General features: G+C 40.2%; 2 protein-coding genes across 4 annotated transcripts in view; both read left to right on the forward strand.

Annotated features, from left to right (window-relative positions):
* Nucleotides 1-6,446, forward strand: part of LMTK2 (lemur tyrosine kinase 2) — a 42,357-nt gene extending 35,911 nt beyond the window's left edge. The window contains exons 12-15 of one of the 2 annotated variants that reach the window (XR_005827479.1): nucleotides 527-662; nucleotides 1,084-1,332; nucleotides 2,443-2,568; nucleotides 3,242-6,446. Coding sequence is in view for 1 of the 2 variants with exons in the window: in XM_040591360.1 (XP_040447294.1) it covers nucleotides 527-662; nucleotides 1,084-1,332; nucleotides 2,443-2,471 (414 nt within the window). In the remaining variant the exon portion in view is untranslated. Of the gene's footprint in view, nucleotides 1-526; nucleotides 663-1,083; nucleotides 1,333-2,442 lie in introns of both variants that reach the window. The other variant, XM_040591360.1, reaches the window with a different exon arrangement.
* Nucleotides 6,447-7,813: 1,367 nt separating this feature from the next.
* BHLHA15 (basic helix-loop-helix family member a15) lies at nucleotides 7,814-11,700 on the forward strand. Of its 2 annotated transcripts, none has more exons than XM_040593269.1 (2): nucleotides 7,814-8,090; nucleotides 9,134-11,700. In XM_040593269.1, the coding sequence occupies exon 2, from the start codon at nucleotides 10,309-10,311 to the stop codon at nucleotides 10,807-10,809; it is 501 nt and encodes a 166-aa protein (XP_040449203.1). In that variant the 5' UTR covers nucleotides 7,814-8,090; nucleotides 9,134-10,308; the 3' UTR covers nucleotides 10,810-11,700. The 2 variants fall into 2 exon arrangements, with proteins under 2 accessions (XP_040449203.1, XP_040449202.1); XM_040593268.1 differs by having other exon boundaries at nucleotides 10,273-11,700.
* Nucleotides 11,701-12,312: the final 612 nt, after the last annotated feature.

Consider the following 12,312-nt stretch of genomic DNA (forward strand, 5'->3'; position numbering starts at 1 on the left):
ACATTTTGGCAACTAAACTAGCACAGTGAGTTTAAAAGAACAGTCATACTGTCAAGCTTTGGAAATGTTGCTTATGATGACGCACATAAATATTGGAGTTTTGTAATAGAAAACATAGGTGATATATTTGTGTTGGGGCAGCCTGTAGAATAGTAATCCTTTTGTCAGAAAGGGAAAAATATTAGCTGTGTTTAAACTAGTTTTAGTTGTCTTTATTGTTACAGTAACTGATAAAATGTTGGCTGCTTCCAATACCAGTCATACAAAGTCTGTCTCTTTATCCTGAAGCATGATTAAGGGGTAAAAAAAAAAAAAACCAAAAATGTTGGGAGATGGGATAAGGCTTTATTAAAAAGGAGCGTCAGGCTGATAAGGGAACTGTTTTCAATTGAAAGTTGTTTTAGCTTTCTTCCTACAAATATGAAACCACCTTATACATAATACAGAAATAGTCATTTCCTACATGGTTTTTGAATGCATGCATGGATACATTGTGTGTACAACTGTTAAATTTTGTTTCTCTTAGGAAACGCCAACTAAGGAGCTGGGAAACCGTGCAGTAGACATGAATGGGGAAGACTCTCACAGCACTCCTGTTCCATCTTCAAGTTTTAGTTACTTAAACAGATTTGCAAATTCAGAAAGCTCAACAGATGAAGAAGGTACTTGAGTATATTTATATACAGCAGGGGCTGAGACAGAATGATAGTATTTAATGAAATGTCATTTGAAATTACATGTGATTTGTAAATTCACTGCACCGTAATTGGTTTTGGTTTTGCATCTGAAGTGTATGCTTCAGCTAGGCTCAGATACTGGTGTTACTGGCTATCAGAACCTCCGGTGTAATACTGGGGGGTAGTATATTGAGGTGTCTAGGGTATCTTGAGAGGTCAGCCAAACTATGGATGACAAATGTTTGTGGCTTGCAGGGCTAAAACAGAAAAGCTGGAAGTTTTGTTTTGGGTTAATGCAGTCTTCCAGGGGTTTGCTTTTAAAATTGTACATGACTTTACATTAATGTAAATGGCCTCTTTTTTTTTTTTTTTTCTTTCCTTCCCTGCCACACCACCACCCCCCAAGGTGGGGGTTTTGAGTGGGATGATGACTTCTCTTCTCCAGAGCCATCCTTTATATCAAAGGCAGCTAATAGTCTTATTAGTTCTAAACCACCTCTTCAATCATCAAAGTACTTCTCTCCACCTCCACCTTCCCGGACTGTTGATCAGAACTGGTCACATTCATCCCCTTATTCCAGATTCTCTATCTCTCCTGCAAACATGGCAAGCTTTTCTCTTACACATCTTACAGATTCAGATATAGAGCAAGGAGGTAAGTGATTTAGTTATAATTATTTTTAAACTACAAATTATGCAAAGGTGTAAGTGGTAGATATGGCAAATCTAATTCTAATTTAGATACTTAGTTTAGAAACACATTTTTAATGCTATAAAAGTAATGTCTGGTCTTGTATTTCAGTTAAGACATAGCTTTCCATTTAAATTGAGATTATTTGCATCCAAGTGCAAGTACAGCCTTGTGGCTGAATGTTCTACAGAACATTTACAGGAGAAGGTCAAAATTTTTCTGTTGAAAAAGCTAATGCTATATTTATATAAATCTATGCAGTCCTTAAGCACTTCTGTTTAGCTGCCACACTATAGCAGTTGAGCAGTTCTTGTTGTTGCACTAACCTAAGTCACAATTTTATTTTCATTGCGCAGGGTCAGGATGCTAAGTGATGTTTCTGCCACTGTTATCTAAGCTAATTTTACAGTTCAGTTTCTTTTCATATTGCTCTTCAGAAAGTGCGTTCTTGACATTCAAGAGTTGCAGCATCTTTTCTAGAGCTGTGAGTAGGATAGTTTCTGTTAGGAGAGCCAAACAATCTGTTCATAGCAATATTGAGTACTAATGGTATTTATTAATAGAAGCTTTCTTGTCTGTATCAGAAGCTTTTTTTTAAGCTTTGATAAATTTTTGAGGGTTAAGAGAAGCAAGAGTAAGCAGACTTGGAACAGTTCAGCGTATTATTAATCTTGATAAAATGTTGCATAATTAAATATTGCTGACTGCTAAGCCTTGCTAATGTTCAATGTCTATAAATATGTAATTGGTGTTATATAGAGTTGTATTGTTCCTGTATTGAGCTTATTGATTAGATAATGTTTGCTGCTTAGTAACTTACAGATAAGAGATTATTTTGGAGATCCTGCATTGCCTTATGTGTCCTAAGAAGTGACATTGAACTGTGCAATTCAGGCAGATGTCTATCTACAAACGTACCAAATGTTTGCAGTAGTTGAAAGCTGTAGGGAAAGATTAACCAAAACTTGGAAGTGCAAAACAGCAGACTGCCAAGTTCTAAGGGGAGTCTTACAAAGGAGCGAGGGTTATGCAGAAGAATCTCACTGTACTTTATGACCTTTCCTCTACTAATAGGAAGCAGTGAAGACGGAGAGAAAGATTAAACTAATGAAAACTTCCTTGGACTGCATACATAAAACACACAGACTTTGTGTCTGAAACTACTTTATCTAAACTCTGGATCCTCCTGGAGTAATGCAGGTAATCAAGAAGTACTAAGAAGTGAAAGTAAACACTGAAAGCAATGTTAAATCAGGACATTAATTTGAATGTGTATTTAACTTTGTAATGTATTTTTAAATCAGTGCAATTCTGCTTTTCATTGAAAGATGATTCTGCCGCTGTTTTCAAGTACTTGAAGTATTTTTCAGATAACTTAAGAAACAAGTAAAGCAATTACACTACAGTCTGGTTTATGTATGAGATTGTATAATATTCTTTTTATATTTTTCCATGTAGTTCATTATCTATTTGAACATACACCTGTTGTAGAATTGTGTATAACTGTCCTGTGCAACAGGTGACTGTGTTGCTGAAACTGTATGAATGATAGGTGATCAGTAGTGAGCCATATTTATTCAGAAAGATATCACTACATATTACTTTGCTTATTACAATTGCACTATGGATTATTCTTCCTTTATTTCCTGATGTACAGAGTCAAAATCTTAAATCTTTCAAGGAAAATAAGACAAGTTGAATTGGCCCAGTTATCCAGTTTAATTTGTCCTTTTTGTAGCCTTTGCTATGCACGGTACTTGTAAAACGTACATAACTTCTGAGTGTTATGTTAGACTTGCTGAAATCTTATATTCAGTACCATTTCTAAATGATAATGATTATAGATTGATTGTTAAGTGTTCATGTTTTATAGGAAACTGGAAAAGAATATGTGATATACTCTGAAATTTTTAGATGAAAGAGATAATGTCTCTTAATTCCTGAATATGATCCTACTGACTGCTTAAACTGTAATAGCATCTGACTATATCATAATCAAGGGCCTTCCAGTTTTTACTACATTTTCTGCCTTGGAGAGAGAAGAGGAAAAATTGGCTGTACAAAACTGGAATTTACGAATCTTATAAAAAGACTGATTTCAATAGACTGGATTTGGGCACACTTGACTCTTCAGTTGTACATTCTGTGACTTCTGAGGCTCACTCTTCTGCTGACTGCAGGTTGGGGCTGCCATTCAGAGGCCTGTGGTAAATCTACCTCTCAGTGATGTTACGACAATTAAGAATTAGATCAATGGTTAATGCCCAGTTTTGCACCCTTTATAAGGCCAAACCTGTTTTAAGATTTCTGCAAGGCTCCGTGGTACAACTTGAAATGCATACTGACCAAAAGCTGCGGTGTAGTCAAGTTTGCTCTGAGGCTGTCTGTAGGGAAGGGAATACAATGTAGGGGGTTTTAACCTTTATGCTCCACCATGCATTTAGCTAGTTTAATCCTTTAAACTGCTTGGGGGGGGAAGTAAAAATCCTTAATTATTACTCCAGAGTGAGTTCACTTGAGAAGCAAATCCCTGACCTCTTGACATGCCTTATGCAGCTGTGGATCTGCAGGGAACACTGATAGGAACAGTTTACCTGGCTTTGTATTTTAGGACACTAAAATACAAAAGTACTAAGTACTTTGTATTTTAGTGGCTATTTTGGCAAGGCTTCAGATCATGGTGGTCCAAGCACTCTGTGTCCAGATCCAGTCACCAGAGAATTTTCATTACATGAAGTATGGGAGGACTAGATATTTTCAGATGTGTAAAGTTTGTTTTGGTATACCTCTATATACATTTTGATTTTTAAGTATGTTTTTAAATGACAAGAATATGTTAATTTCTTTTTTCCAGCATTATTTAGTCCTTAACCAGAATGGTTTCCATACCGATCAAAAGGGAATGATTTAGCTATAATGTTATTTAAAGTTGCCAATGTATTGTTGAGGTAACTTTTTTCTGATGAGGCACTCAGGTTCAGAGTTAGTCAGAACTATTCTTCAGTATGAAGTGAGGAACTGAATTTTTCACTGACTTTTCCCAAAACGTGGTTTAAGAGGCAAAGCCAAGCAGTTACTAATACAGGCTTACAGCATATACTGTAGAGGGTTTAAGCAAGCTGTGCGCTACTCAGTATTTTAAAATATAGGTTATAGACTTTGTGCACAAATTACTGCTTAGAAATTCCAATGTTAAACTCTTTGATACAGCTAGTTTAAGGTACCTCATCTGTCGTCTTTAATTCTTACCGTAGTAAGAATGGAACTCCATAACAGTCTGCAAAGAATGTGTGGGCTTATCTGCCTTGCATGGTGAAAAAAAAATCCATCAGACCTGGAGTTCGGCCTTAATTTTGAATAATTTGGTATAAAATACAGTCCAAGGTTAAATAAAAGCTTATGCTCCAGAATGTTACAATTTGGTTATGTGTTTTGTTTCTTCTAATTCTGGAAAAAGCAGATGTTTGTCTTTTACATCAGGAATTTCCTTTGCTTGATGGAAATCTAAGATTTTTTGCTCTTTACCCAGGTTTAAAGAAAATTTTACATAAGTGAAAGTTTACTACTTTGTCCAAATGGACTTACTGCTAATAAATTGCCAAAGGAGCATTTTTTCCAAAACAAGCTGGGATGTGTATGATATTAAGCAACATAATGCCCTTCTTAGCTGTACAATGAAGAGAAAGAAATATTTAAAGTTGAGTCACCTCACTTAAACATGAATTCTAATTTCAGTAATCCAGTAGGCTGGATTGCAATAATATAGAAGGCCTTTTGTGGAAAAATTTATAGTAAAAAATCTGATCAACTACTAGCAATATTTCACTAGCTTCCTAGCAGTCAGTGGCACAATGAAGATGAATCAATAATTCCAACTTGTTACATTATAATAAGGGGATTTGTTACCAATCATTCATTAAACTATATGTAATTTCTTGCACTAGCTACTTAAGCACGGTTTCTGTTTTAAAAATACATGTATCTATTTTCAATGGTTTATTATGAGGACTGGTTACATTTTAATTCCTTCTCTAGTAGAATACCTTGATTATTTGAATAATGAAGGCGTTGTCTCAATTTGGCTACTAAAGTTATTTAAAAGATCTGATTTTTCCCACCTAAGGAAGTTTGTTTAAAAATGAGAATCTGTAGTGAGAAGCCAACAGAGTGAGAAGAGTGTCCAGTTTTAATGGCAACACCTGTACTCTCCCAAATCCTGAAGCTGCAGATATGTTGTGTGTATAACTGCATTTATGGAAACTGCCATTTTCATGGAAATGAGCGGATTAAACATTTTTCATATCCTTGTTGATGCACTAATGAAAGCCATTTAAGCCTCATTCTTTTTATCAGTATTTTTAGCAGATTTTTATGTAGTACTCAATCTTTTTCATGAGGAGGCTGGTTGGTAGAAAGACTTTTTTTTTTTTGTTATGATGAAGCACTATGCTAAAATGTCAGCATTGTCAGGTGTTAGTTACATGGCTATTTTTGTTGGAGTTGGTGAAAGGTGGAATCCAAGTATATTAGCCTTATAAGAAATAGCCTTAAATAAGAATGGAGTGTACAAAATTACTTCAGCTTTAAGTCATACAGAAATATCCTTCTATGTTAATGGTTTTGGTACAAGACTGGAAAAAATCTAGAGGAGAGTCAAACATCATATAAACTTATTGAAAATAAGTATTTGTAATACCAGCAGCCTGTTTTTCAGAAACTTGAATATGACTTACAGTTAGTTTTGTTTATGAAATTGTTTGAACTTGCACAGATGTAGGTGTAACTTAAATGGTACTGATGTGTGTGTATATATAATGTTTAATTCTATTTGTAAATGAGAAACTATGTAACAAAATCATAGGTATGAGGTTTTCCTATTGTAATTTAATACAGGTATGAGGTTTATGGCAATATATCATAGTTAATGAAATTTCAGGTCAAAATGTCTTTAAATTGTGTACATTTTTAAATTGTAATTTCTACTGTATATTGATTATCATGCATAGTGTGATTCAAGAAACTGCTTGTAATTTAAAAATATTTAATATTAAAAATAAAATACAGTTATATATTTATAATCTTTTTGTCGGTTTGTTCATTCTTAAACAGATGCCAGCAATGGAACAGGTCCACAATATAGTTCTAATCTAAGATACATTTGTTAGTGTCCAGAGGTTGAGAAGGTACTAAATGCTGAAAGCTACAGTCCCAGCAGTTGAGTCTCCACCAAATAGCATAGTCACCTGTAATTTCTTCTAATATCACCATTGTGTGAACTTCAGGTAACGTATGTATGCAGTCAGTAGAGCCGCAGTACTTGAAATACAGTGTATTTCTGAAAGCTGAATATTGCTTTTAATCTTAGAATGAAGCATCTATAGGAAGAATGGAGACTTGAAAATTTCTAAGTACCCTTCAGAGAACAGGTTTATGTTATGTTTTCTCAGTATTCATTGAATTGTTTCTAGAAGATTTTCTTGGTTTTTTTTAATCTTAAGTGCACGTGCTGAATGGACCTAAGATCTCCAGGTAAATGTAGTACTTGTGTGATTTGGTAGCTTCTTTCACATGAGATTGAGACTGTTCCAGCCTGTGCACTCTGAGAGGCAGGAGAGTGCTGTTTTTTCCTCTTAACCTGTTAACTGTTAAGGTGGTGATGAGAGGTCGCAGCAATGTCAGTGGTTAATGGAGACTGTTGTGGAAGCCCCCACATCGTATCGCAGCTGTTCTGAGTCCTGGCAACTGTTGAGACCTGGGAATGAGAAACTGATATCCAGATGACTTAATTTCATTAGGTAAAATATAACTTCTGAGCTGACATTTGACCAAGACAGTGGTCGTTATTGAGAACAGATGTAAAAGATCCCATGGCACAAGATTTGTCATCTTATGTAGAACCGACTTCCAAAGAGTCGGAGCACTTGCCATCGTTATCATCAACAGCTGTCTTGTGAGGGATGGCCGTGCTTTGTAACGCAGGTGGTATGGCAACCTGCACAGCCCTTGGCAGTACAGCGTCGAGACAGACTTTCCTCCTCCAACTACTGAAGAACAGACCCCTCCTGCAGCGACCCTGATTTGCCCGGCTTAGCGTCCATGGCTCTGGTGGCAGCGCCTGGACACGTACTCAGCAGCAGTGCTGGCAATGAGTGCTGCCCCCCCTGCCATTTTATTGTCCCCGAGAGCCCTGCGACCACCCAGAACCCAGGAGCCCTGCGCTGGCTGCTGTCTCTGGGCTCAGCCCCGCGCCCACCCCGCGGGGGTGTGTGGTAAGAGCCGGGGGTCGTGTGCCCCCGCATGATTCCGTTGCTTAGACCTGGCGCTCGCGCGGCCGCCGTGCGGACCAGCTGCTCAGCCAGGCGGCAGCGCCACCGCCGCCCGCCCCGGGCCCGCCCCCGCCGCTAAAGCAACGTGTCGCGGCAGCGCGGCCACCTGCGGCGGGGCCGGGGCGGGCGGGCCGCGGGGGCGGCCACCGCTCCAGCCGGGGCTCCGCACCGGGGCGCCGCGGGGCAGCGCCTGCCCGCTTGGGCCCTGCGGCTCTGCTCGGGTGAGGCAGGGCCTGGTCCTTCAGTGGCTCCCGCCGGCAGCCCCTGGCTCAGCCCGGAGGACAGACGGTGGTGCCCCTGTTGCCCCCACAGACCCTTCTGCTGCTCCTGGCGTCCTGCAGGTCTCTGCTGTCACCCCTCGGGCCCTAGGCACTCTCTCCGCAGCTGGTGGCAGCGGTAAGTCGTGGAGGAGGGATGCCAGCCCCGATGGATGGATGCAGAGGGTGGAATACTTGGTGTTTGGCTGCTTGCTCTCTGGTTTCTGTTGACCACTGCAGTCTGTTGCTCCTGATCCCCTCTCTGTCTCCATTTCTTCCTTGTGCACCCATGCCATCTCCCTAGGGGTCCCGGCAGCCTAGCTGTGACTCCCTGAGCGGGTTTCTCAGGGTTACAGCAGTGTGCAGCAGCCTGAAAGCAAATCTCTACCAGCTAAGCACCCTCTTTTCCCGCATCATCCCATTTGCTTTCCCCTAGCCTGCAGTTTTAAAGGCTACTTTGCTCCCACAGTTTGCTGAAGCTTCCTTTCTTGATTTTTTCCCAGCTTTCTCTGCTGGCTGCCTCCATGGACTTCCCTCTTCACCAAGTCCTTCACCAAGTTTTCCTTTCAAACATCAGCTGCTCATTTCTCTGCTTTGCCGGACAGTGCTTTCTGCGTTGAGGGGGAAGTTGATGGTCTCCTTTGTGCCCACCTTTACTTTTCCTGTCCTGCAATTATGCATTTTCTGCCAAGTAAATTAGACTGACTGTTCAGAACAAACCCAGTGCTTGGTTTTAGTCCTGTTTTCTTGCATAAGATACTTGTGTGTCTCTAGCATTTCTTCAAGGGTCTCACAACACAAGCTATTCAGTACTGTCTCTCTCCGCATTCATCACCTGGCTGCTACCCTAGCCAAACTGCTTGGGAAATTTCTCTTTTTCTGGCAAAGTTACCTCCCTGGTAGTAAGGAACCCAGGGATGGCCAGGATACCCGCACAAGTGGAGAACTGAGTCACTGCAAATGCTGAGCAGCTCAAGATGTCTCTAAAGAAATGAGACAGGAAGTGATATTTACTGCAGCATGCCCAGAAACTGCTTGCCACCTGCTCTGGCTAAGGTTGATGGTCTGTAATGGGATGGTCAAGCTTCTGCGGCTAGGTTTTGAGGGTTTTTTTTGTTGGCTCACCAACTGTCTAACTGCTCTTACATAACAGCATCATCATAAAAATATTTTTTTTTTTAGACTGAACTTTTCTATGGCCACATGAACTGGAAGAAAGTGGAAGGAAACATTTTGGAAATAGAGTCTCAGTTACACTGATCCTTGGTGGTAGAGGCAGGGTTGCTCTGAAGCTGCTGTCTTCAGATGTAGGGTTGGCACAGAATCTGAGCTGAGGGAGGGTAAAATTTCAGTGCTGTCGTCTGCCTTGCCTAACTTGTGAGGAAGGAACATCACTGTGTCTTTTTGGATAACCTGGAGAATAAATACTGCGCTGCTGCTGTTCAGCTGGGGGAGAAACTGCAGTTGAGCCCCACTGTTTTTTGATTGTTGTTGGAAGAGGGAAGTGCTGCTTTGTGTGCGTGTGGCGAGGACTAGCCCAGAATGCAAGAAATGCTGTGGGCGAGAATGTGCTCCTGGCTGAGTTTCTGAGCTTCTGTATGAGTTGGTGTGTCATGTTGCCCTCTAGTGGACTGCTCAAAAATACAGCGGAAATCTGTTCTTACAAAAAGCAATTACCCGGAGTTCAAGGAAAAGTTAATTCCTAAGTAAGACCCTGAGGGTTCTGTCTAATACCCTAAATGTAAGCCTGCATGTGTGCAATGAAGTGACGTATGGGTTTATTATAACTTGTGGTAACTAGAGCTGGGAGAAGACAGAGGCATGTGCGATCAAAAACAGAGGCAATGTGTTATTAAACCTAACTGACCGTTGTACTCCTGATATATTTTTGAGTTGTGGTTCACTTTTCCCACGGGAAGATCAGCATGGAGAGCATTTTCTGTGTGCAATGAGATAAGTCTCTCCAGTTTGAGGCCTATTATAAGAAAGTAGAGGGGTGTCTTATTTTTTCACTTGGTTTCCCATACATGAGGACACCAGTAGGTGATTCACTGCATCTTTGTTTCAGTGGTTCTACTCATTTGGCTCCCTGTGTAACCTCTTCCTTCCATCCTGAAGAAGGATCTGTTCTCTAAAAAATGATTTTCTTCTCTGTTCATCTGCATAGATCGTCCTGAGCAATCACGTTCACAACTTGAAAGCCAATGATGGTTTTCCAGTAGTGAACAAGTAAACAAATGAATCAAACAAACCTGCATCAGATTACTTGTTCAGCATGGAGTTGTGCAACAGTTAAAGATATTGGTGTCATGTTTTTACAGCACATTGATGCTTAATGCCAGTACATCTACCAAAAAATGAAGACTAAAACCAAAGGAAAGAAGCAAAGGCATACTGTTGACAAAGAAGCATTTTCTGAGGAGTCGGCAATGAGAAAAAAAGAACTGGTGAAATGTTTGCGACACAAAGAAAGGAGAAGTGGGGGAAACAAGGAGAGCAGCAAGATCACTACAGCCAGAGCCAAGCATTCCTGGAGTAATAAGGACAGGCATTTGAGGAGACTGGAAAGCAATGAGCGGGAGAGGCAGAGAATGCACAAGCTCAACAATGCATTCCAGGCTTTGAGAGAGGTCATCCCTCATGTGAGAGCTGAGAATAAACTTTCCAAAATAGAGACACTCACACTGGCCAAAAATTACATTAAATCCTTGACCTCCATTATACTCAATATGTCCAATGGACACTTCCCAGCAGCAGAAGGTATGGGGGGAGCCTGGGGGTCCAAATTGTACCAGCATTATCAACAGCAACATGGGGATGATGATCATGATGAACATCTACCAAAATATTCTCCATAGATTCAAAGCTTCAGCCAAAACACCTACAGTTAGCTACTACCATCATTCTTTTTCTTTCTTGTGTGATAATACCTGTCAGTACATAGAGATTTTAAAGAGACTATTTTTGCCTCCAGCTATCCCCCATTTTTTCTTAGAAAGACAAACAGGTAACACTCATGGCTATAGCTTGTAAGGCACATTTTAAAAATGACCTTAAATTGTAAGAATTTTTCAGAGCTTAGTGGATATATTTGTGTGGTGCATCAGGTTTGACTTCAGTAAAGATTTAGTAACTCCTGAAAATTACCCTCACTGGAAGGGTTGTGAGTTAAGCACGTAAGGCCTGTGGCATGTGAGTTCACTAGAGCTTGTTGAGAATCTTGGCTGTAGCACTGTTCACCAGACTGTCAGGGACTGTTCTTACGTTTGCTACAGAGGAAATTAAAATTGATGCAACATTTGACTAACTTGAGTGAAGTAGTGTGTGTGAGGGTGAATTGGCCACCAAATATGAGTGTTTACCTTGAGTGGTTTGGATCTGCTCTGGTAATTTTGAGCCTTGAAAAGCATAAAATCTTTTAAAGTACTTGTTAATGTAAACATCTACAAAGCTTTCTTAGATTGTAAGCTCTCTAGAGTAAGGACATTTTCTGGTCTGTATTTCCAGAGCATCTAGTCTCATGGAGCTTTTTGTTAGTGGGTGTCTGAGTGCCATTTTAATGCAAATAATAAATAAGAGACAAATGACTTATTTTTGCTAAAACTATGATAAAAATGCTTTAGTATTGGCATAAGTTAGCAATCTATCCAATTACAAATTATTTGCTAATGAAGCTTGTAATGTGATCAGGATTCTTTCTGGGTTAGTGGTAGATTCTGGTATTGTAAAACACAATAAAATGAAGCAGGAACTCTTCAAAAAGGAAAATAAGCTGCTTTTTTTCTTTCTCTCCCCTCATTTCCCATCTTAGTTTAAAAAGTTTTATGTCACTGAGGAACCTTCATTTCCTCTTGTATTCTCATACCTGGAGAACAAGCTGAGGTGCCTTCTGCTGGAGCTGCTGCCTGTGGAGCCCCTGTGTTACAGCCCTTCCTACCCACATCCCCAGCATCCCGCGCTGGCAGGACCGCTGTTGCTCTGTGGCGTGGGTAGCAAAGGTGTAGAAACTGGCATTTCATGCGCTGGCGGGATTGTGTGGCAGGACCATGTGTGGCACGGTCCTCCCTGCACAGCAGGGCCATCCAAGGAGTGGTGGCTGAGAATTTATCTGGTCCATCACTGGAGGCTGATGGTTCATAACATGGTATTTATTTTGCTCCAGCAGGGCTGATCGTGTGACAGTTTCATTCAGACTAAAAGGTAAGATTTTCCAGACAGGCGTAAGGGCTGCGAGTTATTTTTCTTCACTGTAGCTCTATTTGCATCCTGACTTGACTTGGGATTTTCTTAGGTTATATAACTAACATATTAGTATATGTTGGCAAATTCCATTTGATATCAGTAAAGCTATTTTCACACTA

This window comes from Falco naumanni, chromosome 4 (genome assembly GCF_017639655.2).
Source record: "Falco naumanni isolate bFalNau1 chromosome 4, bFalNau1.pat, whole genome shotgun sequence".
In the NCBI taxonomy this organism is placed as follows: Eukaryota; Metazoa; Chordata; class Aves; order Falconiformes; family Falconidae; genus Falco; species Falco naumanni.